The sequence below is a fragment of the Neovison vison genome, chromosome 2 (genome assembly GCF_020171115.1).
Source record: "Neovison vison isolate M4711 chromosome 2, ASM_NN_V1, whole genome shotgun sequence".
Classification (NCBI taxonomy): Eukaryota; Metazoa; Chordata; class Mammalia; order Carnivora; family Mustelidae; genus Neogale; species Neogale vison.
Window position 1 is genome coordinate 700,463 of NC_058092.1, and position 27,714 is coordinate 728,176.

Below are 27,714 nucleotides of genomic sequence, written 5' to 3' on the forward strand. Positions count from 1 at the left end.
GGCCGCGCTTCTCCGGGAAGGTCCCCAGGGCTGGTCCCCAGGTGAAAAACAGGAAGAAAGCGGCAAAATTGGGAGTGTACGGTGCCGTCTTCATCCCTCACTATTTAGGACGACTTCATCCGAACGAAGTTCGCAGGGTAGACTTTTCCTTCTTGCGCAAAGCGCCGAGATGCTGATGACTTCCCAGTGGTCCTGGGTTTTGTGGTTGTGAGTCCTTTACAGTCAGTTTCAAGAGAAAATTTATAAAAACTCAACATTTTTATTGTATTTATTTTTTTAAAGGTTTTATTTCTTTATTTGACAGACAGAGATCACAAGTAGATGGAGAGGCAGGCAGAGAGAGAGGAGGAAGCAGGCTCCCCGCTGAGCAGAGAGCCCGAAGCGGGACTCGATCCCAGGACCCTGAGATCATGACCTGAGCCGAAGGCAGAGGCTTAACCCACTGAGCCACCCAGGCGCCCCCAAAACTCAACATTTTTACAGCAAAATCTTACGTGTCATCTGAGGAAACAGTTTTGAAGTGCTGTCGTGTGACCCCGGGGACTTTTCCTCCTGCCCCCGGAGCTCTCAGTTGCCCTCCAAGTCGCTGCCTCCAGTCACTGCCTGCAGAGCGCTTTGCTCCGCAGACACATTCCCGAGCGGGCGTCCTGTCCCCTCTCTCTGCCTGCCGAAGGTTCTTGTCTCTAAACACTCAAAGGAAACACTGCTGCCCGCTAAGGTGGCCTCAGAGGTTTCACCAGGGGGTCGTTTGAGTTGTTCGTGATGGTTCCCACACAGGTGTTTTTATCTGAACTCGCTGGAGTTCCTACTTCTTCCTTTGACTGGATTCCAGGAAGCAGAATTTTGGGCGAAAGCATATAGACTGGCCAGGATTCTCCATACTCTGCTGGGTTTCAAGTGGGGTCGTTTAAATACTGCCTCTGCTCATCTGCACACCCAAGGCTGCAGCATAGATGCTGGTGTAGACACGAGTCGGTCAGGGTGCAGTCCCTGTGAAGGAGGAGACCTGACCAACAAAGACTCTGAGGCGGAGACTCCCCTGAAGCCTGCCTGTGAAGCTCTAGCTGGGGTGCCAGGCCCTCTGCCCAAGCCCTGCCTCCCTGCAAGACACGGGACTTCTGACCTCTGGGTCCCCTTCTGACAACGATCTCTTCCTTTAGGGTTTGGATGACGTTTAAAAGGTGATCTGGAAAGCAGGAAGGGAAGCGTCCATGGCAAGTTCACGGGTCCCTCCCAGATGGCTGAGCTGCTGTGTGTGCAGCTCCTGGCTTCCTGGCCCTCACCCCTCTCATCAGGCTTCATCTGTGTGTGGGTCCTAGTCTGATGGCCCCACCCGGGTGGGATGATGGGGTCTACAGGCCCAGAGGAGCCCCATTCCCAGGCAACAGGGAGGACAGCGGAGAAGTCTGGATGGGGGCCCAGGAGCCCCCAAAGCCCAGAGAATGGGGCCTGGATCAAGTTCTGTTGGGTGGGAAGGAGGCGGCGGCCCCCTTTTCTATGCCACCAGGCCCACCGACAAAGTTGTCAGGAAGCACCGACAAGCAGCTGGTTTGCAACAACAGCTCCCGTCCCTAAACCAGAGACATGAGCCCTTCCTGGGAACCCTTTGGGTACCCCTACCCCACACCCTACAGTGTGACCCCTTGGTCTGACCCTGGTGGAGGCACTTGCAGCCTCTGTCCCTGGGATTCAGCCTCTGGGCACCATGGGGCTAAAAGTTATGGAAGCAAAACCACAGGATTAGGGAGCAGCCCCTTTGCTATCTCAGGCCCGTGTCTGGGGAGCAGTGCTGGTGAGCAAGGGGCCACGCCTGACCTCACTGTGCTCACAGGAAGCCCTGGGCTGAGGTCAACTCCTGCCTTTGTCCTCTGTGCTGCTGGGGAGGAGACCAGCCTTGACTGGGGGCCTCTGTGGGAGGAGCAGCATGGGAGGGCCACAGCTGATGCAGGCCACCTGTGGGAGGGGCACTGGCCAGCGGGTCTGCAGGTGGCTTGGGACATACCCTGCCATCCCTCTCTTTCCTCTGCCCCACCCCAACCTCAGCCCCACTTCACTCCTTCCCACCAAATCCTCAGTGTTTTCATGATTCTGAAAACCACCCAACCTCTGGCCTGGATCTTTCTGAAGGAGAAATGTGCCGTAAGTGGCTGATCACGTGGTCACTGTGCAGTTCCCGCCTTCTCCCATGTCCCTCTCACCACCACCGCCCGCCCCGCCCCGTTCTCTCTGTGCTCCTCCAACTGATCCTTCACTCTGGGTCCCCTTCACCCCCAGGCAGACTAGCTGGTTCCTGATATCTAGTGGCTTCCAGGTCAGGTAACACGGGGCAGGAGGGGAGCTACTGCTTTTGGGGACAGCATTGCTGTGACGCGGCCAGTGGCATGGCCTGAGATGGGAGGGAGGCCAGCCAGGTGGGGAACTCGGCAGAGGCCTGGGTTGGGGTCTGGCCCTGTGCTGCTCCAATTTAGCCAGAAAAGGCCAGAAAGGGTTGCAAGGCTACTGCCCTGAAGCCTGGAAGCTTGGGGCGGCCTGAGACCCTTGACCTCTGTGCTCTCCCTCTTCCTTTCCCCAAGGCAGGAAAGTCCAAGGCTCACAGGTCAACAGCCGTTATTGAGACACGTGGCCTTGTGGTTAAAGGCAGTGCCCAACACTGAGCCAGCCCCTCTAGCCATCTGATTCTGGCCCTCGCCCTCAAAGTGAGCCTTCTGCCACCAGAGGGGACAAAGCCTAGCCTGGGATCCGCACACGCTGCCAGCTCGAATCTTGAGAACCTCTGGATGTCGGGGTTGAGTTCGGGTGCCTGCCCCACCCTGCTGCCTGTGGCACCTGTGCAAACTGACCACAGGTGCCTGTATTTCCCAGCAGGCCAGCCCACAGACTGCAGAGGCCTCCTGGCCACTGGGACACCTGAGCAGCAAGGTGACTTGCTCCCACATGTGCACCAGGAGAGCAGGGGGTCCCAGTCAGGGCAGGCCAAGGCCACATACGGCCCCGGGAGGCTGATGCTCTAGGACTGGCCTGGGAGGCTGGGGGAGAGCTCAGCTGCTTCTCCCCTTCCCCACAGGCCTCTGCAGATGGCTGGGGGCGCCCGGTGTCCCAGCATACAGGGCTTCCGTGTCCTCCTGCCTGTCTGCAGTGCTCAGCTGGGCTCCTGGCAAAGCCTTCCCCCATGTTCACCGACACCTAGTCAAGACCATGTGGAGAGGGAGGAGAGAGAAGAGTATGTGCCAGAGCCTGGCCCCGGCTCCCTGACCCCAACAGGCCTGGATGGAGCTGTGGGGAGGACTTCGGAGCCTCTGGGGGTCCCCTTGGGCCAGTCCTCTGATTTACCTGGGAGCATGTCCTTTCTGTAGGCTCAAGCCCGCTCCCTCACCCAAGCCTCTGCTCTCCCCTTCAGGACAGGTGGTGACACCCAGTTCGACACCCCTTCTGGGCAGAACAGGTGCTGAGCCCCAGGCCTACCGGTGCCAATGACAAGGCTGACGGGGGCACCTGGGATGGGATTCAAGATGGCGGCTGCCTGGGCAAGACCCCCTCTGCCCACACATCCCAACAGCGCACTCGGTGTCCACAGACTCTAGAAGCCTGGCCTGCCTCTCTAAGCATCTCTGTGTTGGTTACAAAGAACCAAATAAAGTTGCCAATCCAAGTTTTTAAACAAGTCTGTTTATTGAAAGGATCTGAAAATATTGTAATAAGGCTTTCAACGACATCTAACAAATATTCAAGATATTAATAATATGAAACATTAAGAATTTACTTCAAAAAATCCGACGTTTTCTAGATCATTCCAAATCATGCTGCTTTTGGACTTGGTTAATACTTTTTTTTTGTCTAAACCAGTGACCCAAATCCCAGATGCCACTGTCTTTTGGACCTAAAGCTGGGAGTTTTGGTTTGGGTCCCTCTCAGCCCAAGGGAGGCTGGGCAGCAACCCTCTAACCGCATCCCGCCCCTGCTGGATGGCCATGCGGGCCCCTCCCTTTCCAACCCCAGGCCATCAGCCAAGAACCACCTGAGGGCCAGAAGCCCCGAAGCATGGATGTAGGAGGCCACGCTCAGACCGCAGAGCCTGCTCTACGGAGGCCCCTGGCTGAGGGTGGCTGCCCGCGCGGGCCCCCAGCCTTTCTATCAGCCCAAGAATGAGGCATGTGACCCTCCCACAAGACAAAGCACATGACCATCCCTGTCACCCCAGAAGCGGGCCCAAGAAAAAAGGGCAGTTTCTGTCCCTTCTATTCTTGCCAATTCAATAGATAAAAATTGCAGCTCTAAGAGATACCAGTTACTCAGAAACAGATGCCCAAATGTAGGACGTCTGTCAGGAAACAATAACCAGGGGCCAAAGCCACATGCACTGAGCCACGGCTCCCACGAGACAACACAGGCTCGGGGTCCCATGTGGCAAGCACACGTGCCCACGCCCTATGCAGCCAGCGGGCAGTGGAGTGACCACTGGAATGATGGGAGCTTCCTTGCGAGCCGAAGGCCCACGGGGAGAAGCAAGAGCAGAACCAACACAAAACGACCCAACCACCTCTTTCCTCACTAAGCAATGCGTCCCCATCTTCCAGCTGCAGTGGCAAGTACCACGGCTTACTAACCGAGAAGCACCCTCTCCCCGTGGGCCGTCACCCCCACGGTGAGCACACTGAACAGAGTGGTCCCAGCACACAGAACGCGTGTAAACATTGGAGCAAGCTCCATTTCATAACAAAGCCCGCTCCCTCCCTCTTCGGTGTACAATAAAAGCTGTACATAAGCAGTTCAAAAAGCTTAAAATGATCTCTACAAAGTGTACATAGGACTTAAAATACCTTCCAGGGTGCAGAGGGAGCCGCCCCTGCTTGGTGAGGAATGTGCATGGGTCTAACCTCCCACCGGGCCACCGCTGGGCCCAGCGGGGCTCGCTGGGCAGGGCTCGCAGGCCACAGCAGTGGGGGAGGGGAGGGCCTGGAGACCAAGGCAGGAAGGTGCGCCCAGAGGAGGTGCAGGTGCGGGGCAGGTGCGGGGCAGGAAGGAGGGGACCCTCCACGCATCAGCCAATCAAACACCAAACTGCTCTCTACAGAAGCCTCCCCTTCCAGTCCTTTTAGGGGAAAAGGTGCAGGATTTAAGGGGAAAATCGTGGTAGCTAAAGGAAGATTTTTGGCTACAAGACATTTATTTTCGACGTGGAAAGACAGATCAAGCCGTTCTGATGCCCTCTGAACTTCAACGGCTGCCTGAAGCACGAGTCTGACGAGGAATCACGGAAGAGCACACTCCCCTCGGCATCCTGCCCTGGGACCAGGCTCTGAGGGACAGCACGGCACACGCGGCCCTGGTGCGGACTTCTGAGCCTCACCAGCACTCACTTTTCTTGTTTAGAAATGCAAAAAGAAGTCAGGTTTAAAATGTTAAAAATGGCTGATCTGGTCGACAAAAGGCAGATCCCTGGCTCTTCCCCCCCACCCCGGCTACAAAAGAAAGTGCTGGGACTTCTGATGTCTGCTCGGGGCTCAGGTCAGCCTGCTGCTGGAGGGCAGGTGGGCACGAGGCAGCGGAGCAGCTTCGGGTCTCTGGGGTCCCTAGTGTGGACAGCAGAAGCGCAGGCCTAGCCCTCCCCCTCTTCCTCCTCCCCCTCCCCCTCCCCCTCCCCCTCCTCCTCCTCCGCGAAGTGCGCCTGCTTCTTCCGCACGTTCCAGTGGAGACACTGCGCCAGGCTCTCGAACCAGTCGCTCACGGGGTCTCGGACGCAGATGGAGGGAAGAGGGTAGCAAGAGGTAGTGATGCTGATGCTGAGGAGTGGGAGACATGGCACAGATGAGCCCCTCCCCACGGCCACACCCACCCCGGCCCAGCTGGGGACCATCTCAGCTCTGCTCCCGCCACTGGCTGCACGGCTGGGGCCTGTGCCCCATCCTAAGGACAGGTGCAGCTGGCGGGGCACCAGGGCAGGCCGGAGTGAGGGGCTGTGGATCTGTTGCCCTCAAGGTCAGCGCAGAACACGGGCCAACACGCTTCAACCCGTGTGGGAGACCAGCTGCCCGACAGGCCCTCGTCTCCCCGCCAGCTCTCAGGGCCAGGGCTCTGTCTTAGGGCCTGCACAAGCCAACCGCAACAAGGGTATGAAGGCGGCAGGTAGGGCCTGAGTCCGCCCCTCATTCCTACTCCTCGATCCAGCCCCAGGGCTCACACACCTGTCCCCATGGCGGATCTCCTGTCTCTTTCGTCCGTCAAAGGACACCCATGCAGTGTTCCTTGCTTCTGGCGACAGCATGATCTGGAGGGGGCAAGCAGGGCAGATGTGGGCTCGTGAGTGCAGCTGAGCCCCTTGGATCCCCGCCCGGGGGGGGGGCAGCACCGGGCAGGAGGACTCTTGAAGGTATCCCTACCACCTACTCTACACGAAGGGCAGATCCAGGCCATGAAGGTCTCCTACTTTTGTCGCACTGACCCCAATCCCGGGAATAAGACAGGCAGCCATCAAGCCCAGTTGCCGACCACCCACCCAGGGCCAGGGACACCATCCAGAGTCTGGCTCTAGTCCTCTCTCCCTGTGACCTGCAGATGTGGCCTTGCCTACCAGGGCTCACAGCCAGGGACACGCCAGCCCAGGGTGGACCAAAGTGGGGAGCGCGAGGCAGGCAAAGAACAGAGACGGAGGAGCAGCGGCGGGCACCGGGTACGCCAGGACCACGTGCCGCTCACCTGCCCTCAACCAGTGGGGACCAGCCCCTCCCCCCAAGGGCCCACAGCCTGCTGGAGGGGCTGGCCCAGCTCTCAGTGCTGCACCTGGCCAGACAGACAAGGGAGAGAGTGAAGCCCCTTCTGGCACCAGCAAGGTGGGCCCACAATCCAGCGGGTGCTGGAGTCACAGCTGGGGGCAAAGGGGGTGGTCAGTGTGGCAGGCCCCAGGCAACAGTCTGAACCATAGAGGGGAGAGGTGGACTCTGACCTTCAGCTCGACCCCCGCGGGGACCACGATAGGCCGGAACGACAGCGAGTGGGGGCAGATGGGCGTGATCATGATGGCCGGCACGTTGGGGTGGATCATGGAGGCCCCGGCGGCGGCCGCATACGCTGTGCTGCCCGTCGGGGTGGAGACGATCACCCCTGGTGGACAGGCCGCAGGGTCACTCTCTGTGGTCCTGTTCCCAACCCCCACTGCCGTGGGACCCCAGGTGGCTACCTACCGTCACCCTGCACCGTGGTGATGAGGTGCCCGTCCAGGTAGACATCCACGTTGGACAGGTATGAGGAGGGGCCTCTGTCAATCACCACCTCGTTCAGGACCTGGAGGCACAAAGTCACTGCACACAGGCAGGGGCCGGGCAGGGCTGTCCTAGGTGGCCGGCCCCATAGGCACCTGCACTGTTTCTGGGCTCTCTGGGAAGTCCTGAGGTCAAGGGAACCCACATGAGTCCCACCACCCTGTGCCCCTTCGTGAGGCCGTAGCACGGGCAGGGCAGGACCTGGAGCCGGGGCAGGGCCCACGTCCACAGACCTGGTACTGCATGACCTGCTTCCCGACCTCCGCGTCCAGGTCCGCGGGCAGCACGCTGTTCTCGCTGACCCCGTTGGGCACCGCCATCTTCTTCCCTCTGAGCTCCTTCACGACTCTGACCTTCAGTCGGCTCCGAAGAACAACAGCCGCGTTCCCTGGGGGCCAGCAGGGTGACAGCCAGGGAGGTTGGTGGGGAACGGGCAGTGGCGGCCTGCAGGAGGCAATGACACCCCTGCCCGACCAGAGACCACCCTTCTTCTCCCAAACTGAGGGCAGAACCCGAGCCTTCCGTAAAGGCCAATCCACGGCTACCGACCAGCACACACGGCCGCTTCCGCCAGGGACCCCCTCCAACTTCTCAGTGTGAGGAAAACAGTATTGGAAGTGTTCGAAAATCTTAAATCTCTGAATCTTCAAACACTTAAATATTGCTCTTCATATCATTAAAAAATCCAAAGACCAAGTGAGGAGACAATCCCATGTTCAGAACTCCTTGTGAGTTCCAGAACATTCCGACTTACCCTGTATCACCTGAGTAACTTGGGACTGAAAGTTCTCAAAGTTGAAGGGGGTCAGGAAGCCTAGGGAACCCAGGTGGAACGCCATGACTGGAGGCACGCTGCCCTGTGAGCCAATGAGGCAGGCCAGTCAGCCGGCCGATCCACTCAAGAGCCACCCCACGCGGCCCCAGCCCTGATGGACCACCCCAGCCTGACTGTTCCCGGGAATGGACAGGCACACGAGTGCAAGGCCGGGGGGGGCGGGAGGCGGCCAGCAGGCTGATCCCAAGCGACCGCACAGGAAGAGGTCAGCCAGCAGACAGGGAGGCCGGAAGGAGCGGATGCAAAGCTGATGCGGAGCTCATGAGAAGCCAACGCAACGGGACCGACCCGCCTGCTGGCCGTGGAGACGAGAGAGAGCCGGTCAGGCAAGGACACAAGCCACCACGCCAGAGCCTCCCCCTGCAGAGTGAAGGTGGGCTCTGGGCAACCCCAGTGTGCTTCCAGGCAGACCCCCATCCTCTGGAGCATCCACGGGCCTCCCAGGTACCCTGGAGGGTCAGCCTGGGGCCACCGCCTTCATCTTGCTGTGGGCCCCATCCCCTAGGCCATGAGGCGCTTCTCCTCATGGGTGCCACGTGTCTGTGGGTCAGCAGCAGCCCCCGGGCCCGTTGCTCCAACACTGCCCCCCTTCTTCCCAGCCAGTCCTGCTGCCCAGCCCGGGCTCCAGTGTTGGCGGCACTCCTGGTGAGGACGGAGACCCAGACAGGGCAGATGAGACACCTGGCACTGTTTGCAGACCTGCTCTACAGCCCAATAACCAAACTAAAAGCTCCGTATCAGAGTAAGAAGAACGAAGAACTCGGCGTCCCCGAGGCATCAAGCCACGAGGTCTAAGAAGGGGTGGAAAGCCTCCCTGGGAAACTGCCTCCTCATGTGGCGCTGAGGCCGGAACCCCGCACAGCTCACCGGGAACAGTGAGGACGCGTAGAGCAGGGTCCCATCCCCTCCCAGGCATATGATGAAATCGATCTGATTGGAAATGTCATCATAATCTAGAAAACACAACAAACACAACAAAAGGTGTCTCGGCAGCCCTTGGTGCCACAGGGCACTATGCCCACGATGAGGCAGGAGCGCTAGAAGCTTCTGCCAGGTCTGGGGCAGGGGTGCAAACACCTTCGGAAGTGACAGAGCCGGAGGCAAACTCACCTTCTCGGAAGGTGCAGAACTTCTTCTTGACTGGTCCGAAGTGGTCATCGTTCACTATGGCAGGGTCTTCCAGAACTTTCTTCTCCACATACACAATCATGTTGTTCTCCTGAAAGGGAGACAACAAGCCCGTCAGCCCCACCACCAAGACCCGGTTCAGATCAGGCTGGTCTTCTGGGAAGCTTCCTCTTGAGCCTCAGGACTTTACAAGGAGGAGGAAACGCATTCCTCAGGCCCAGAGGGCAGATTGCTTTCAACCTGCTCATGCAGATTTCTATCCTGGAGGCCCTGTGACCCTCCGTTACAGAACTCACTTGCCTGAAATGGGCGGCGGCTGCTGCTGCTGCTGCCTTTTTTTTTTTTTTTTTTTTTAAAGATTTTACTTATTTATTTGACAGAGACACACAGTAAGAGAGGGAACACAAGCAGGGGGAGTGGGGGAGGGAGAAGCAGGCTTCCCGCTGAGGAGGGAGCCCGATGCAGGGCTCAATCCCAGGACCCTGCAATCACGGAATCATGGTCCCAGGTGCCCCTGAAATGGGCTTCCTGACTTGGTCAGCTCTGGGATCACAAAGCCAGAACCTGGCTAGTCGGCCAGCTCCATGCCACCCCCACCCCCTGGCCCAGAAGAGCACGGAGCCCACGGAGCGCCAGAGCAGAGTCTGGCTGGCGCAGACGCAGTAGGGGCGCCAAGGGGGCTCTGGGTCGCCACCCCCCAAGCAGGCTCACTCGCCTCCATCAGATACACGCACAGCTCCTTGAAGGGCTGCAGCAGGCTGGCATCCCGGATCTTCTTGACGACGAGAACACTCTTCGGGGACTTGTTCCATGTCAGCCGCTGGCTGGCAGGGTCCTGGATGTGCCTGCGAGGGGAGAGGAGTGTCCACGCTGGGAGCGCGTCCCCTGGGAGGACAGGCACAGCACATCCTCGGAGGCCTTTCTCCCAGGCCTTAGACCGTGCGCAAGCCCCACTAAAACCTGCAAAACCACGACCCAAACCATGATCCAAACCACGAGCACAGAGGCGTGGTGCCCGATGTCCTCCATCAGTGAGCGTCACTCACCCTGGCCAGGCGTTTCTGCACGAGGAGCCAGCACGAGGCCCTGCGTGAGCGTCATCGTCTGCCCAGGTCACGTGCTGGCTCACCAGGGCGGCGCAGCGGCTTCGGTCACAGCGTTTGGGTCCCACTTTGCTAACAGCGGAAGTGTAGGGCACACCAGCCCCCCAAAACTCTCCTGAGCACCTGCACTATAAACTTAATTTCTGTAAACTCAGAACTGAAAGTGAAACAACCCTAAAGTTGACTTTCGAAAGGCACTATGCAAGAAAACTCCCTAAAATTAAAACAAGCACACACCGTACTCAGTCTCTTTACCGTTTACATGATCCTCTTGGCCAATCACCTATTTAAAACAAAAAGTCCTGAGATCCCCTTCAACAGCAGAGAGGCCGGCCGCCAGGTGCCGTGCCCTTCACTGAACTCGCTGGCTGCGCTCGGCTGTTCAGGACCGGCTGCGGTGCCACAGGCCAGCCACGGCGGAGTCTGAGCTGGGCTGTGGAACCGGCTTGGCCCAGTGGGAGGAGCTGTCAGCGCTTCATCAGGTGGAGGGGTGTGCACTCCCCAAACGTCATCCCTGTGCTTGGCTGTGGGGCTCAGGAGCCACGTGGGCAGCTCACGGACCCCTGCCTGGGTCGAAGCCCCTTTGTGCTGACCCAGGCGTGCAGGGCCTGTGTCTGAGGGTCTCACCCCGACACGGTGCCCAGGCAAAGCGACCACAGCGTGTCCTGCAGAGGCCTGGGCGTCAACTGTGATCAGCCTCCCGCTGGGTCACGACAAGGTGGGGATGTGACCCTTCCCCGGCATACAGGTCGTGCGTGCCGGACGGGAGAGAGAGGACGCCTGTGAGCTAACAGGTGACCTACTGGAACCACTGCCTAGTAAGCCAAAGGCAACGACATGTGGCGACTCCACACATTTCAACATAAAAGAAAACACACACGCATTCGCGGTGAGATTTCAGACAGGACGCAGAAGTTCTCTGAGATCTCTAGCCTATCTTACTTTCGAGCATGAGACAAGTTATGTCAGGACACTCAGAGCCTCAGCCAGGTGCAGGGCTGGAAAGGGGCAGGTCCAAGGTGGAGAAAAGGAGCCCTGTCGTCCAGAGACAGCAGCCCCAGCTGAAGTGTCGGGCACAGGGGCTGGAAAGGGCAGACGAGGCGGTTCCTTCCTCAGCTCCAACGGGTAGCGCCAGAGACCCTTCGGGGCATCTGCCATTCTGCCTGGAGCACCCGCGGAACCAGCCCGTCTAAGCCACCGGAGGCTCCCAAGGCCGACACCCCCGCCCCCCACAAAGGGACTGTGGCTCAGCTGAGAGTACAGGATGGCTAATCACGGCGGGACGGCGAGAGGCCACTCATGGTGGCACTTAGGCCGAGCAGAGTGACAAGGAGAGAATAGGTCTGCCAAGACCAGGAAGTGCAGGGAGGGGCCCTTGGGCAGCTGGTGAAAGGCCAAGGGAGAGCCAGGCTGGGCCAGAGCAAACAGGAAGGCATGGGCACGGGAGATGGCAGGGCTTGGCACAGCAGCAGGCTGCTGGGGCTCTGGGTTTGGGGGCGTTGGGGGGGGCCAGGTTACCAATGTGGCTGCAGGGCAGGGCGGGCCATAGGGTACTAGAGGGGCCTCGTCTGAACAGGACCTGCCCCGAGCTTTGCAGTAACCAGCAGCCGCAGACAGCACCTGGATCTGACAGAGACACTAAGACTTCATTCCTGCGCCCGTAAGAGGTGGGACAGCCTTGTCACTGGGTTTCCTGGTTACAGGAAACCCCAGTTTACACGGCACTCGCCTGGGGAGTCTGGAGGTGGCAGCACTGCACCAGCCACCTGGAACCGGTTCAGCCCATGACCCGAGGCCAGGGGTCCCCACTGCCAGGCCTGCCTCCTGGGACCCCAGACAAGTCAGTCGAGGAGGCACACCTGAGCCCGCGGCTCTCACCCCTCTGCAAAATGTGGGATCCTCAAAGCTTGCCCTGAAGGAGAGGAGCCTGTGAGGGCCCCTCAAAAGGCCTAGACTGCAGGGCTGGAGCCCCCACAGGGGCACAAGGCTCAGGGCGGGGTGGAATTCTGACCGTTCAACAGAAAGCACCAACGCCAGGTAAGTGACGTCAGTGCGTTCTCCTCGGACCTGAAGCCCGGCCCGACCACCACACAGCGGCCTGACGGAGCTCCCGGCCTTCTGGAACCATGTGACTCTTCGGACGCCAGAAGCCGGACAGTCACTGAGTCCAGAGAAATGACCCCGATTGCTTCATTTTTATAGTTTCTCATCCAGGCACCGCGGGGCCCCCGAAGACACCCCGGTGGCGTGGGAGTACCTGTAACAGCCACACCGGCAAGGAGGCACTTCTCTCAAAAGTAAACGCAGAAACCCCAAACAGCCGACTGATGTCTGTTTTAAGAATAATTAAAGGAGGGGAGCCCAGGGGGCTCAGTGGGTGAAGCCTCTGCCTTCGGTTCAGGTCACGATCCCAGGGTCTGGGATCGAGCCCGGCATCGGGCGCCCTGCTCGGCGGGGGGCCTGCCTGCTCCTGTTCCTCTACCTTGTGCTCTCCCTTTCTCTCAAAAAAAAAAAAAAAAATCAGCAGAGAAGCATGTCTGACCCTATTCCTGTGTGAAAAACATTGTTTCCTCCTATACTTTTCATTGCTAAAACGAAACAGTAACTCTGAAGACGGCAGCTGAAGTAGGTGAAGTCCGTCCAGCTGCGGTGCCCGGGGAGCAGGACCGGCCCGACCCCCAGCCGGCGGGAAGGCAAAGAGGCCCATGCTCCCTGCAGCCAGCGGCTGCCCTGTGGCTTCCCTGACTAGAAAAGTGCACTTCTCACCCGGAGTCAGAACCTTCCCCAGTGCCGTGACCCCATGACAGCACAGGCCTCCAAGGAGCCCCCCCGCACTCACATGATGGTCTGGGGGTTCTGCAGCACGCAGGCCTTTGGTCCAAACGTGGTCACCGGGCATGGCCCATGCAGAGAGCGAGTCCTCCTGTGGGGGGAGAGGGCACCGCCGGTGAGCAGAGCTAACGGACCGTCAGACTCTAGAGAGGCTTTAATCATAACGACTTTCCTCCCAGCATCTGCCTCCCGTGGCAGCCCCAGGAGAATCCGCCCTGGAGCCCCACACGCTGTTTGTGTAGCATCAACAGTCAGAGCGCGCGCCTCAGAGAAAGGTCCCCAAACCAGGGCGGGTGTCCAGGCCCTACCCCAGGAACAGGGAAGACTCCCTCTGGGGACAGGCCTGGAACTCAGAATCCGAGCAGTCCCTCTGACCAAGTCTGTCTGGTGACCGGTCCTCCAGCCTGTACTTGGGAATCAAACCCTGAGAGACCAACCCTTAATGACCTAGATGAAAATTCTAGCAAAAGTGCTCACGCTGAGTTGCACAGTCACTAAGAAAGCTACTACTCCAACAGTCCAACTTCTCCAGTAACTGAAATGTGACTCAACCATAATCCAATCACCAAACAAAGCGGCTCTGGCCAGCTCTCGTCACGGGGACACCATCACCTGGCTGGCCTGCCCCCTCCCTGCTCGAGAGGGCTCAACGCCCACCCTGGCACAGGCAGGAGGGAGCGACAGGGACATCCCCGCAGTGACAGGATAACGGAACATGTCCAACCCCAATGGCCTCGCCGTCCCGTTCTACACGCAAAGATGGCCGAAGGGAGCAGACGTCATCTTCAACTGTCTTATGGGGTCCGCAAAATCTTCGAATTCAATGCAGACCAAACGGATTTTCTAGCTGTCTTGGAAAGGGCACCCGACCTTCGAGAGAACCCTGGAGTCCAGGGAAAGCTACGGCTCGTGGGCCCTGCGCAGGCCCGGAGGAAAGGCAGCTCACGGCAGGCCTCGCCCGCGGGCTCAAGGACACACGTCCGTCTGCCTCCCCCACAGGGGCCCCCTCTGACCCGCTGTCACCGCACCCCGCTGTCCGGCCTCAGAACTGGGGGGCCGTGAGCCGATCCGCACAGTGGCCGGAACACGGAGCCCCACACAGCTCGGAAGCTGCAGCAGCACGGCCGCTCCCACGCACGCTCTAGAGCTTTCCACGCAGGGAACGGCCCGTGCGCCAGCCCCGCTCCACTCTCCCCCGAGGGAAGGCGCTGCCCTGAGAAAAGGTGGCGCTTTCCCCCCCAAAAGCGCCCTCGCGTCTGAGAGGTCGGACCCACTCGAGAAGCAGCATCGGCTCTGGCGCTTCCGCCCCAAACTCCCCGCGGCCGCGGCCCCAGCAGCAGAGCAGGCCCGGCCGGCCGCCTCGTGGGCAGCTGTTGCTCAAGCGCTTCTGCAAGAGCAGGCGCCGCGGGGCCGGGCCGGGGCTTGCCCAACTCCCCTGCGGCCACACGCAGCCCCGTGCCAGCCCCGCCAGCGCGTGGGTCCCGCTGCCCTGCCTTCAGGGGCCACCCACACGCCTTGGACATCCAAAGTCCAAGAGGGGCCGAGAGGGGAAGGGAAGGAGCACTGTCCCGGGCGGGTGCCCTGGGAGCTGCGCCAGCTGCTCTGGGACACACGCCGTCACCGTCAGTCCGAGCCACCGCGCCGCTGAGGGTGGCGGCTGGGGGAGGGCTTTGTACCTGAACTCTTTGGTGCTCGCCAGGGCAGGCGAGGCAGACAGGCTGCGGGACTTGGCCCGGCCCCGGATGGGGTGGTTGGGCCCCCAGTCCTCGTCCCCATGGCACGCGGAGCAGCGGTACGAGGCCGGATCTGCGCTCTGCGCCTTACTCATGTTGACTTTCTCGTGTTCCGTTGCCACAGTCGGTAAGCAAGGACTCCGATCAGGAAAACACGGACGCCTTAATTTAATAAAACAAATAAAGTAAATAAATATGCAGGCAGAAAACACTATATACACAGAGACGCACCCGTTCCACCAGGAGACAAAAACGGCGGAAGTCCCATCTGCCGAAGGACTTGAGAACAGTCTCTCTCTATCCCAAAGATGGTTAAGAGCTCAGGAACCTACCTGTTTCCAGTGAATCCAGAAGACCTAAGGGCCGCAGGGTAAGAGCGAGCTGGCAGGCTGCAGCTGTGGTACTTCTGCCACAGACAAGGCCCAGCGCCGGCAAGAGGAACAGTCACTGGCGGGGACACCGGGCGAGCCCCGCAGGGCTGTGCCGCGTTAAACGCCCCTCGGGGCCGCAGAGCGGAACGGTTCACTCAGTAAGACAGACAAGTGGATACACACTGGACTCTAGGCCCTGCCAACGAGTAGATAAAACATCTGCCAAAACTGACCTCTTTCAGCCTCAAAGAAAACATCAATTTCCAAACACTAGTAAGGCAGAGAACCTTACCATCCAACCACAGCACAACAAAATCAGGAAAAGACCAAAAGGTAGGAACAAAGAAAACAATCCCGCAACCACCCGGAGCCGCCTCAACTTTGTCCCAAGCCTCCTGGGGCTCAAACCAACACTGCAACGCATCGAAACGACCCGAAGAGTATGAACGCAAACCAAAGTCTATGCCGCCCCGCTAAGGTGTGCTGGAGTTTTCGAGAAGGAAGGGTAATGAGCCGAGATTCTTATTAAGCTAGAAAAGGAATAAAGTAAGTTTAAGAAAGGCAGAAGCAGCGACTAAGAGAGGCAGAAACCAGTGCACTGAACAATGGAAGAAGGGCAGAGTGTGACGAAAACCCAGTGTAGATTTAGGGACCAAACGGGGAACTCTCCAAGGGCAGGAAGGGCCACCACAGGGTCACGGCAAGGGCCCTGCAGCTACGGAGCCACCCGGACCTGCCCGAGGGGGAGAGCAGGTGGCACAGGCTTGTGGCGGGCATGAGCAGGTGGCACCCGGGGGAGCCCGCAGGCACACCAGCCACACAGCCCCCACTGCAGGGACAAGCGAGGCAAACGAAGGCCCCAGCAGAGACCGGAGTGCACAGAAAACCCCTGTTCCCAAGGAGGGGCTGAGGCCGTATCAGAGGATGCTGGCCCTGCAGGAGGTGAGCGCGGAGCGGCGGGGGCAGAAGGGACCCTCAGAGACCACAGACAAGCCCGGGCCTCTATGGCAGGAGAAAGGTGACGGCACCCCACCCCGGCCGCACCTTACAGCTACCAGAGGAAGCTGGAAATCATTCCCACGCCCAGCCCGGAGGAAGGCTTCAGGCGTTTTATGAGCTCCCAGCTGGGGGTGCCCAGGGGGTGCTCAGAAGGTGAAGCCATTGCCTTCGGCTCGGGTCACAATTCCCGGGGTCCTCAGATCGAGCCCCACCGCGGAGCCCCATGTCTCCAAGTCACACATCCAGCTGCCTGCTCAGTGGGGAGTCTGCTTCTCCCTCTCCCTCTGCCCCTCACCCCACTTGTGTTCTCTCCATCTCACTCACTCGCTCTCAAATAAATCTTAAAAAAAAAAAAAAGCTTCCCAAGCGATTCTAAATTTTAGCTAGAGCGGACAACACTGCCCTAGTGGACCAGGACCCTCACAGCTTGAGGAACACGGACGTTTTAACCAAGCACGAAAAAAGTCATTACTCAAACCCCAAACCTACAAGAACATGTCTGATACAACCAGCCCTTCTCAGTACTGTACCCGAGGGCGAAGCCAGTGGAACAAGGCAGGAAAACGAAACAAAAGTCTTAAGGATGAAAAAGGAACCGTCCAACTGCAGTGCTGGGGCACCGGCTGGCTCAGTCCTCGGGTTGTGAGTTCAAGTCTTGATCTTGGGATTATGAGTTCAAGCCCACACTGGTGCAGAGATTACTTACAAAATTGTGCTGTCAGATGACATGGTCTCCTACACGGAAAAGTCTACAAAAGTGACTATGTCCAATAAGTGAGTTTATTAGCTCGGTTAAGCAGCTGACTCTTGGTTTCTGCTCAGGTCATTATCTTGGGTTCCCGGGATCGAGCCCTGCACCGGGCTGCGTACTCGGCGGGAGTCTGCTTGGGCACTCTCTCCCTCTCCCCCTGCCCCTCCCCCTGCTGGGGCACACTCTCTCTGAAATAAACAGAGGAGTCTGAAAAATAAATAAATAAACAAAAATACCATTTACAATAGCACCGAAACCAAAGCTATATAAGGAAATAGTTGGCAAAACAGGTAGGGAGCCTAACTCGAGTTATCAAGTCAGGCGTGGCTGAGGCGCAGAGCGTGTGGCTCTAGGAAACTGTACACACACCTGAACGTCGCTGCGACAAGAGCTGTCACCCTAAGAACACACCATCCGACCGTGTGCTGATGGGACGGTAACCAGACCCACCGCAGCGGCCACTTCCCGACGCATTCACATGGCATCAGCACACGGCGCGCCCAAGACGGGGGCCGTGCATCGGGGGCCTCCCTAGGAGCAGCACAGCACCTGCACACTGGGGACTGCGGGAGCTGCTGACAGAGATGCACGGAAGCAAACCGTGGAGACAGAAGCACGTCCGCAGATCGGAGAGGCGGACACTGTTAGATTTCAGTTCTCGAACTGACCTGGGCTCTCCACAATTCCCACACACAAACCCCTGCAGCCTCTTCTACAGAAAATGACGAACCGGGTGGCTCAGTCGGTTAAGTGTCCGTCTCTCTCTTTTTTCAGTTTGAGAGAGAGGGGGACGGAGGGAGGGAGGGAGGGAGCACAAGCAGGAGGGGCGGCGGGAGAGGGCATCCCAACGCGGCTGTGTGCGGAGTGCAGAGCCTGAAACGTCCAACTCCCGGGTTTGACTCAGGCCCGGGTCTGGAGGTTGGGAGACCGAACCCCACGCCAGGCTCCACCCTCAGTGCCGAGTCAGCAGAGACTGCCTCTGCCTCAACACCACCCCCAACCCATGCTCTCTCCTTTCTTAAAAAAAAAAAAAAAAAGACAAACTGATTCTAGAACTCACATGGAAATGTGGACGACCTAGGCCTAGGATAGCTAAAAAAACTGAAAAAGAACAAAGTAAGACTAACATTTCCTGACTTCGTGATCTACAGTCAGGCCACCGTACCCAGACCGCGTGGTACTGACACACACAAGCAGATCAAGGAAACAGAACAAATTCCAGAATACCGCCCTCCCACAGGTACAGCCAACAGGTTTTCTTTTTAAATTAAATTTCTTTGTAATAAAGTGATGCCTACACCCAGTGTGGGGTTCAAATCCACAACCCTGAGATGGGGAGTCACATGCTCTTCCAACCAAGCCGGCCGGCACCCCCCATCTGGATCTTCAACAGACGCGCCAAGGGGATTCGACGGAGAGCATCACCTTGTCCTCAAGCCACGCTACAAAAGCTTGACAGGCGTGTCTGAAAGCATGAAGTCAAACTCTTCCTTCACCCACCCACAGGCATTACACACGACACTTTCTACAGACTGAGGGTCTGGGGCTGTCCTGTGCTAAGCGCATCTAGCAGCACATTTTCCACCGGCATCACTTACTGTGTGTCTGTATCACACTGCGCTAATTCTGGCAGTATTTCCAAGCTTTCACTAGTGTCTTTGTTACGCTGGTCTGTGGTCGGTGAGAACTGTGCTGGGGCCACCCCCTTGTGCCCATTTAAGACAGCAAACTCGGGTTAAGCGTTGTGTGTGTTCTGACTAGTCCACAGACCGGCTGGTCCAGCCCCTCCCCGTCCTCAGGCCTCCCTACTCCCTCAGACAAAACACTGAAACTGGGCCGGTCAACACCCTTACAACGGCCTCTAACGGTCAAGAGAAGGAAGAGTGGCCCATCTCTCACGTCACTGATCTGTTTTTTTAAAAGTAGGCTCCATGCTCAATTGGGGCCTGAACTCGTGACCTGAGATCGAGAGTCACACAGTTTACTGACCGAGCCAGCCGGCCAGGCCCTCTGCACATCTCTCCCTTTAAATCAAAGCTAGACATGACGCAGGGCAGTGAGGAAGGCTGAAAACCGAGACGGGCCGAAAGCTAGCCTCTTGCCCCAGTGGGCCAAGCTGTTAGTTCAAAGGAGAAACTCCTGAAGTGTCACTCCAGTGGACACCCAAAGACAAGAAAGCAAAACAGCCTTAGTGCTGATCGAGCCGGCGACACAGTCCATCGCTCCTCGGCCTTTCGGTAAGATCAAGTGAAACCAGCCATAGTCTAATCCAAAGGAAATCCCTGACTCTCCTCGACTCTGTAAAGGCGGAGAGAGGGGGGAAGCTGCAGAAGGGGAGCGGGAAGCCAGCAGAGGGTCTGGACAGACAGAAGCCGTCTCTGTTATGTGTAAGTACACGCAGAGAAGCTCCTGCCGATGCAGAAGCAGCGTCAAGTTCTCCAGAAGGTCCAGCACAGATCACCAGTGAAGGTGGCTTGCTTAACATATTTTCAATGGAGACAAAGCCACCTGACTTTGGGAGAAGATGCCATCTAGGGCTGTCTTAGCCAGAGAGTAGAAGTCATTGCCTGACTTCAAAGCTTCAAAGGACAGACTGATTCTCTTGTCAGGGGCTAACGTAGGTGGTGACTTTACGTTGAAGCCAACGCTCCCTGACCACTGAGAAAATCCAAGTGTCCTTAAGAATTATATTAAGAGGGGCGCCTGGGTGGCTCAGTGGGTTAGGCCTCTGCCTTCCGCTCGGGTCATGGTCTCAGGGTCCTGGGATGGAGCCCCGCATCAGGCTCTCTGCTCAGCGGGAGCCTGCTTCCCCCCTCCTCTCTGCCTGCTTGTGATCTGTCAAATAAATAAATAAAATCTTAAACAAACAAACAAACAAACTTGATTGTTAGGGTGCTTGGACAACTCAGTCAGTTAGGAGTTCAACTTTTCTTTTGTAAGATGCATTTATTTATTTATTCATTTAGAGTGTGTGTACAAACGTGGGGTCGAGGAGCAGAGAGAAAAGGAGAATCTCAAGCAGGCTCCATACCCAGCATGGAGCCCAACGCCTGGTCTCATGACCCTGAGATCCTGACCTGAGCTGAAATCAAGAATCCCACACTTAATCAACTAAGCCATTCAGGCACCACACCCCCCCCTTTTTTTAAGATTTTATTTTTAAGTAATCCCTACACCCAACATGAGGCTGGAACTCACAACTGGAGATCAAGAATCATGCTCTCAGGGTGTCTGGGTGGCTCAGTGGGTTGAGCCTCTGCCTTTGGCTGCCGTCATGATCTCAGGGTCCTGGGATGGAGCCCGGCATCGGGCTCTGTGCTCAGTGGGGAGCCTGCTTCCCTCTCTGCCTGCCTCCCTGCCTATTCGTGCTCTCTCTCTCTATTAAGTGAATAAATAAAATCTTAAAAAAAAAACAAATAAAAGTCTCACACCTTCCACCGACTGAGCCGGCTGGATGCCCCTCATTTGTGGCCTGTTTCCTTCCCCTTTGGAGAACGGAAGCTCCAGAAACTCCGTGTTACGGAGGCTCTCCCGGCCTGCAAGGAGCCTCACCGAATTCACACGGCTACTGCCGGCCCAGACAAGGAGAAGACGAGCAGGCAGCTGCAGGTTTAAGGTCAGAGCTCTGGGGACAGGCTGGTCTGGGCACAGAGATCCGGGCTCTATCAGCACGTAGTGAGTGCTTACAGCCCTGGAACTAGATGGACTAGAACTAGAACAAAATGGACTCCCCAGGGGGTGAGCAGGAGACCCAGGGGCTGAATCTGGGGCAGGCCCCCACGTAGGAGCCGCATGAAGGGTCAGGAGAGAAGTCTGGGAGGAAACGGGCAGTGCGAGGCGGAGAGCGCAAGAGCGGCGAGGACTTCAGGAGGCACAACTGGGGCGGCACCAAGTGCCAGGAGGGGAGGACAGAAAGGCCGGGCGGGGCCCAAAAAAGTGCCAGGACAAACTGGTAAGAGATTCAAGATGGCACAGTTGTGTTCAATATGTGAAAACAGGGACGTGCGCGTTGACCTCGTTACCGCACCGCGCAAAGGCCGCGTCATCAGTGACTGGCCTGAGCACCTTCTCTTCGCCCGGCACCGCCCCAAGGGCTTCTCCTTCGCAATTTACGTAGTCCTCACAAGGACCTGGGGTTGCCTGGGAGGCTCAGTCAGTTAAGCGTCTGCCTTCGGCTCAGGTCATGCATGACCCCAGGGACCTGGGATCGAGCCCCAGATCGGGCTCCCTGCTTCTCCCTCTGCCTGCTGCTCCGCCTCTCTGTCTCATTCTCTCTTTCTGACAAATCAATAGCTTCTAAAAAATAACTACACGTTATATAAAGTAGCGTCATAATGCTGAACGGTTCCAGATGGAGGGTTCCAGACGCTGAGTGCACTTTGGTCGGTGAACACCGCGGAGTCCACGCTGTACGCCAGCTGTGACGCGAGGAAAGCCCTCTGAGGGTCTGACACACACGGGACACCATCCCAGAGTTAAGTCAACAGGACTGTACGTAACGTCACGCAAACCCGAAGTCTGATTCACAGCCCCCACGCGTGCACGGCGCACCTGCTGAAGGAGCAGCCTGAGGAAGATCCGCTCGTCCTCGAGATGTCCGTCAGCGCTCCCACTCCCCGCGTTCCGTCCCGACAAACTCGGGACTCCTGCCTACGTGCTAATCTATAATCCTTTAAGCTTGGACAAGATGTAAAAAGAATATTATGCTGCAAAAATCATTCATTTCCTGGAGTGCCTTCTTCCCTATGAAGATGCATTTCCAGGGCAAACGTCCTAACGTGAGCTCAAATAAAACTTACTTCTAGAGATTCTTGTTTTTTTTCTTTAGATTTATTTATTTGAGAAAGAGCGTGCACGTGCACGTACGCGAGCGCAGGGCGGGGGTTCAGAGGGAGACTCAGACAGACTCCCTGGTGGGGGCAGAGCCTGACCTGGTACTTGACCTCACAACCCTGAGTTCGTGACCTTAGCCGAAACCAAGAGTCACTGACTGGGCCATCCGGGCGCTCCAACTTTGACTCTAGAAGGTGTGTTTACTTTGTGTTGACAACATGAATTAAAACAAACACGCAAACACACGAGCATTCTTTGCCAACAGAAGCTCAGCAAAGGAGGGGCAGCTTCAGTTCTGCGCTGGGGCCGAGAGGCCTTGCAGAAGCCTCACCGGCTGCCCTGAGAGGCGAGGCCAGCCGAGTCCTCTCCGGACCTGCAGCTCCGCGCAAGGCCGCTGAAACGCCTCACCGTGCATGGGACTCGGAGCTACTGACTGCCACGGACGGACGAAAGAGGCGCGTCAGTTCAAGGCGCCGACTCGGCGAGTTCTAACAGTGCAACCTTTAAAAGGAAATAACCAGCGTGGTCGGAACCAAAGATGTCTGAGAAAGGAAGGACAGGCTGATCGGTGACCCACAGGCTAGCTACGACCCAAACACGGGTGAACGCAGGGAGCTGTGTGACTGCCACCTCAACGAGGGGAGCCCAGCCAGGGCTGTGCTGTTGGCCGCAGGTGCACTGCCGTCCGTCCTAGAAGGGAGGAGAAGCGGAAGCAGGGCTGCCTGCAAGAGTATGGACCTCATCCAAGACCAGGACGGCTGGCGAGCAGCAAAAATACATCCAGGTCCGGTGCCCACCCAGCCAGGTCCCGACCGAGTGCTCACCTCGTGGCACCTGACGCGCTCAAATGAGGCGCATGGGCGTGTCTAGGACACGGAGGCCCAGGGTCACCCAGCTAGGATGGGGCAGAGCTGGCATCTGGGCCCGACCGAGCTCCTAAGGCCCTGTTCAAGGCCACGACGCACAGACGAGAGTTCCCAACACGCAGCGCGCGGTGTGCGAAGCCGCGTTTCAACCGGGCCACCAGCTCCGCGGCCGAGCTCGCAGGCGCTGCCGTCTCAGCTTCCAGGCACAGCTGAACAACTCAACTGCGCCGAGCCTTGGACAACGCTTTGTAGGGGACCAACGTGGTCTGCTCAGGCTCACACAGTGACGTGCGTCCGTTATTTGTCCGTAAAGCTGGGGAAAGAAGAGTGAACTTCAACCTGAACTGGACACTTCCAACAAACATTAACTAAGCACAAATCAAGATGGGTTATGCCAAGTGTAAAACACAACCTGTAGAACTTTTTTTTTTAAGATTTTATTTATTTATTTGACAGAGCGAGATCACAAGCAGGCAGAGAGGCAGGCAGAGAGAGAGGAGGAAGCAGGCTCCCCGCTGAGCAGAGAGCCCGATGTGCGACTCGATCCCAGGACCCTGAGATCATGACCTGAGCCGAAGGCAGCGGCTTAACCCACTGAGCCACCCAGGCGCCCAACCTGTAGAACTTTTATTAGAAAAGGCAGGCGCAGGCTGCCCGGCTGCCTCGGCTGGTGGAGCTGCGGTCTCAGGGCTGAAAGTTCAAGCCCCACACTGGGTGGAGAGGTTAACTTAAAAATAAAATCTTAGGGGCGCCTGAGTGGCTCAGTAGGTTAAGCCTCTGCCTTGGGCTTGGGTCATGATCCTGGGGTCCTGGGATTGAGCCCCACATCGGGCTCTCTGCTCAGCGGGAAACCTGCTTCCTCCTCTCTCTCTGCCTGCTTGTGACCTCTGCCTGTCAAATACATAAATAAATAAAATCTTGGAAAGGAAGAAAGAAAGAACGAACAAAGGAGAACTTTCTCCTTTGATGCAGGACTAGAGAGAACTTTTCCACATGACATACACAGTTCACAAAAGGTAACAAAAGAATCAATACGCTGGACCTCACTGAGGTGAGGCGCTTGCTCTGGGGAAAACCCTGTGAAGAGAACAAAACAAGCTGCGGAGCGGGAGAAAGTGTTTGCAAAGGAGATACCCAACCAAGGTTTTCATCTAGAATACGCAGAGAAATCTCAAAAGGCGAAAGTTTAAAAAGTAAAAAAATAATCCAATTAGAAAATGGGCAAAAAGGACGAATGACGCCGAGTCCGTGCACACATACGCATGCGAAGCTCCGTGGCACTGGTCACCAGGAGATACAAACACCAGTGCCACGGCACCTGCCGGGATGCTAAGCAGCCGGAGCCAGACTGCAGAGAGACCGTCACTCACTCGCACGCTGCCGGAATGCCAAGGGCAGTCAGTCTGGAAGTTCGGAGATTTCTTATAAAATCTTAAAAAAGAGAAGTATAGAACCCTGCAACTGCAAGCTGGCTTTTATCTCAGAGTAATAAAAACGCCTGTCCATATAAACACGGCTCGGGAGTGTTCCCAGCAGCTTCATGTGCAATCGAGGGACTGCAGCTGGCTGCCCCAAGGTCTCTCTCTTAAAAAACAAAACAAACAAACAAAAAAACTACTATTCTATGGGTGTGTAAAATCAAGTCAGGGGGTTACTGCACTATTTCACAACTTCCTGTCTACCTATAATTATTTCAAAACAATAAAAAAATAAACCTATCGGGCGCCTGGGTGGCTCAGTGGGTGAAGCCTCTGCCTTGGGCTCAGGTCATGATCTCAGGGTCCTGGGATCGAGCCCCGCATCCGGCTCTCTGCTCAGTGGGGAGCCTGCTTCCTTCTCTCTCTGCCTGCCTCTCTGCCTACTTGTGATCTCTGTCTGTCAAATAAATAAATAAAATTTAAAAAAATAAATAAATAAACCTATGAAAACTACAAAAGGCAAATATATTTAAAAATCTTCTATACCCATTATCTAGAAGCTATTAATCTTTACTCACAAAAACTAATGTGATGACAAGGTTGTTCCTGTACGTTACCTGTTTGAAAGGGAAGAGATTCGAATTGCACCTAAATTCATGCACATCCCTAACAGTCTTTTCTTTTCTTTTTTTTTTAATTTATTTGACAGATCACAAGCAGGCAGAGAGGCAGGCGGGGTGGGGGGGGCAGGTTCCCCGCTGAGCAGAGAGTCGGATGCGGGGCTCGATCCCAGGACCCCGGGACCATGACCTGAGCCGAAGGCAGAGGCTTCACCCACTGAGGCCCCCAGGCACCCCACAAATCTAATTTTAAAAAACGACTCTGGCACTGGGGAATTTTATTAGGAGAAAAGTGTTGGGCAGCAACTTTCCTAGAAGTCACACGTGCTGGGCAGGGGACAGACTGCGATGGCAGGAGTCCGACCGACGGGACGTCCGCGACACCACCGAGAGCTCTCGGGGTGTCCCGGTGGACAACACTGAATGGAAAAGAAAAGCTTATTCGGTGACAGGAGCAGCGAAGGGTCGGACCTCACTAGCGGGCGCGGGGGCGGGTGCAGAAGCTCGCGCTCCCCCCTCCCCGCCTCCTCCCCGCCGCGGCGCCCGGGCCGGCAGGGCTGCGACCCCCCGCGTCCGCACGGGCAGCGTCTGAGCCGAGGGAGGCCTTTCCGGCGGTTCTCCGGCCACCGAGCCAGGACCGGAGCGGCGACCCCACGAGCGGAGCAGGCGGGACGGGAAGGGGCTGCCCCAGACGCGCGGCCGCGCTCCCCGGCGGCGGAGGAAGAGCGGGGCCCGCGGGCTCGGAGGGCAGCCGGGCAGCCGCAGGCCGGTTCGCAGACGCTCGCGGAAGAGCGACGCGCGGGGCCCTCCGAAGCCGGGACGGCCGGCGGGGCCTCGTGTCCTCAACAGGTGTGCAGAGGGCGGCGGCGGACTCGCCCCGAAGCGGCCCCGGCGACTGTCCGCGTTCAGAAAAGTCCGGGGACTCCGGGGACTAGAGACGCGGGCTGGACCCCACGACCGCCGGCACGAACGCCTGCGTCTGCCGCCCGCGGGGCCCGGGGCCGGAGGAGCCCGAGAGCCGGAGCACGTCGGACGCGAAGAGCCGCGCCGCGGCGAGCGCTCCCCTCCCGCGCCACCCGTGCCCGCGGCTCCGGCCCCGACCCTCCCCCGGCGGCGGGGGCAAAGGTCACAGCGAGGGCCCGGCAGGGCGGCGGGGACGGGGACGGGCTCCGGGGAGCGAGTCCGCGGAGGGCGTCGTCCGCAGACGGCGACAACTGCCCCCCCAGGCCCGGGGCGCACGCCCAGGCGAGCGAGCAGGTCCGCGGTGCCGGGCCGAGGCGCGCCCCGGCGGGCGGGGGGCAGGAACCTGTTACTCGGAATCCCGGCCCAGGGCGTCCGTTCGCTCGCGCCGGGCCCTGCCGCCGTCGCCAGGCGGGCGCCCCCAGCCACCGAGGGCGCGGCGACCCCACCGGCCCCCGAGGGCCCGACCCTCCGGGCTGCCCGCCGACCCGACTCCGGAGGCGGCCGGCGAGGGCGGCCGTCGCGCCCCCAGGCCCACACCGGGGCGGCTGGCAGGCCTCCCCCCACCCCCGGCCCCGGTCCCCGCGCTCCCAGGCCCCCGGGCCGCCCCGCGACCCCGGACGGCGGCGACGGCGGGCGGAGGGCCGGGCCGGCCGGCCGCGCGCACTCACCGTTCGCTGCCCTGGGCGCTTGCGGGGCCGTCCCCTCTCTGGGCCGAGCCCGCGGGCCACGCCGCCCCGCCGCCGCTCACCGTCGTTAGCCGGGCCCCGACGCCGCGGCCGCCCCCCGCCCCATGGCCGCCCCACGGCCGCCGGGACCGCGGCGCCGGCCCGCCGAGCAGCGATGCAGCCAGTGCGCACGCGCGCCCCCGCCCACGCAAGCGCCCCGCCCCGCGCGCACGCCCCGCCCCACGCATGCGCCACGGTCCGCCCCGGCGCATGCGCCCCGTCCTCGCACGTGGGTCCGCGAGGAAGGACCTGGGACTGGAGGCGGAGGAAGGACCTGGGGCTGGGGGCGGGGGGCTGCGGCCTGGGGGTCCGTAGGGCTGGAGGGGGGAGGCCCGCGGTGAGACATCGGCTGCCCCGACCCCGATAGCAGCCGCCGCGAAGAAGAACCTTGGTTCCCACTTATCCCCCCGCGTTGGCAGCACGTCCACTCGCGCCCCTTGCCCCTGCCCCCTTGTCGCCCCCGCTCCCCTCCACCGCGGGCGGGGTGGGCTGGCTGCTGACCCCCGCGAGGGGGGACAGCACCCGCCTAGGATGCCGTCACTGACGGGGTGTGAATCTGCTCGGAAGGCAGATTCCGTTTTGGGAACTAAAACTGGTTGCGGGCAGTTGCGACAGCGCGGCCCCTCCGGCGGGATAGCCGGCGGGGGCGGGGCAGCCGGCGGGGGCGGGGCAGCCGGCGGGGGCGGGGCAGCCGGCGGGGGCGGGGCGGGGCGCCGCGGGCCTCTCCCACCCCAAGCAGCCTGGCGGGGCCCTACCCGCCGCGGGGACTACAGGGGCTCTGGGCCTGGGATGTCAGAGGGGCCCCTCCTTGGTGACCTGCTGGCATCGTCATCCCCCACCCACCTCACCATCACCACCCGAGGACACAGAGGAGAGAGGAAGGGGACCAAGGGCACAGTTACCCACTTTGCAGCTTCAGGTGGAGCTCCAGGCCTCCCCCCGCCAGTCCACCCAGGAGTCAGGTGTCCCAACAGTGTGCCAGGCACCAGGGACGCGTCTGCGAATAAGGCGTCACTGTAGAAGAACTGGGGTAGTGCACCGTTCGGTCCTTGGTGACCTCCCTGGCTCCCCACGTGCCCACCGTTATTGCGTGTGTACACGCAGGGGTCCCCACCTTGTGTGGAGTGGAGTCCTCTGCGGCAGCGTGGCTGCCGGTTTCCCCTGCCCACATACCTGAGGTGCTCAGTCTCCTCTGGTGGGGTCTTCCGGCCCTGTGTGCAGAGACTCCAAACACAGATGGGCACAAAACGGGACATGTCTCACTACTGTCCTGGGACTAGT

The 27,714-nt window shown here is 58.8% G+C and overlaps 1 protein-coding gene and 1 long non-coding RNA gene across 3 annotated transcripts; one reads left to right on the top strand and one right to left on the bottom strand.

Annotated features, from left to right (window-relative positions):
- Positions 1 to 3,027: 3,027 nt before the first annotated feature.
- LOC122899347 lies at positions 3,028 to 3,658 on the top strand. The gene is made up of 2 exons (XR_006383105.1): positions 3,028 to 3,220; positions 3,398 to 3,658. It is a non-coding gene; the product is annotated as an uncharacterized LOC122899347 (long non-coding RNA).
- Positions 3,651 to 27,711, bottom strand: NADK (NAD kinase). Of its 2 annotated transcripts, none has more exons than XM_044236947.1 (12): positions 27,607 to 27,710; positions 14,831 to 15,049; positions 13,162 to 13,245; positions 9,935 to 10,064; positions 9,202 to 9,310; positions 8,959 to 9,044; positions 8,011 to 8,113; positions 7,490 to 7,644; positions 7,179 to 7,278; positions 6,941 to 7,098; positions 6,183 to 6,265; positions 3,651 to 5,361 (listed from the first exon to the last, which is right to left on the bottom strand). In XM_044236947.1, exons 1-12 carry the CDS (start codon positions 27,687 to 27,689, stop codon positions 5,250 to 5,252), a joined length of 1,422 nt encoding a protein of 473 aa, XP_044092882.1. In that variant the 5' UTR covers positions 27,690 to 27,710; the 3' UTR covers positions 3,651 to 5,249. The 2 variants fall into 2 exon arrangements, with proteins under 2 accessions (XP_044092882.1, XP_044092881.1); XM_044236946.1 differs by having other exon boundaries at positions 5,269 to 5,780; positions 27,607 to 27,711.
- Positions 27,712 to 27,714: the final 3 nt, after the last annotated feature.

What these genes read in the sequence shown, in the direction of transcription:
- NADK (XM_044236946.1), bottom strand. Translation starts at nt 27,689, where the DNA reads ATGTCCCGTTTTGTGCCCATCTGTGTTTGGAGTCTCTGCACACAGGGC. An exon ending in GAGGAGACTGAGCACCTCAG is followed by an intron (nt 15,050 to 27,606) that starts GTATGTGGGCAG and finishes TATTAAATTAAG; the next exon opens with GCGTCCGTGTTTTCCTGATC. An exon ending in ACGCGTCCTCACTGTTCCCG is followed by an intron (nt 8,114 to 8,958) that starts GTGAGCTGTGCG and finishes ATTGGCTCACAG; the next exon opens with GGCAGCGTGCCTCCAGTCAT.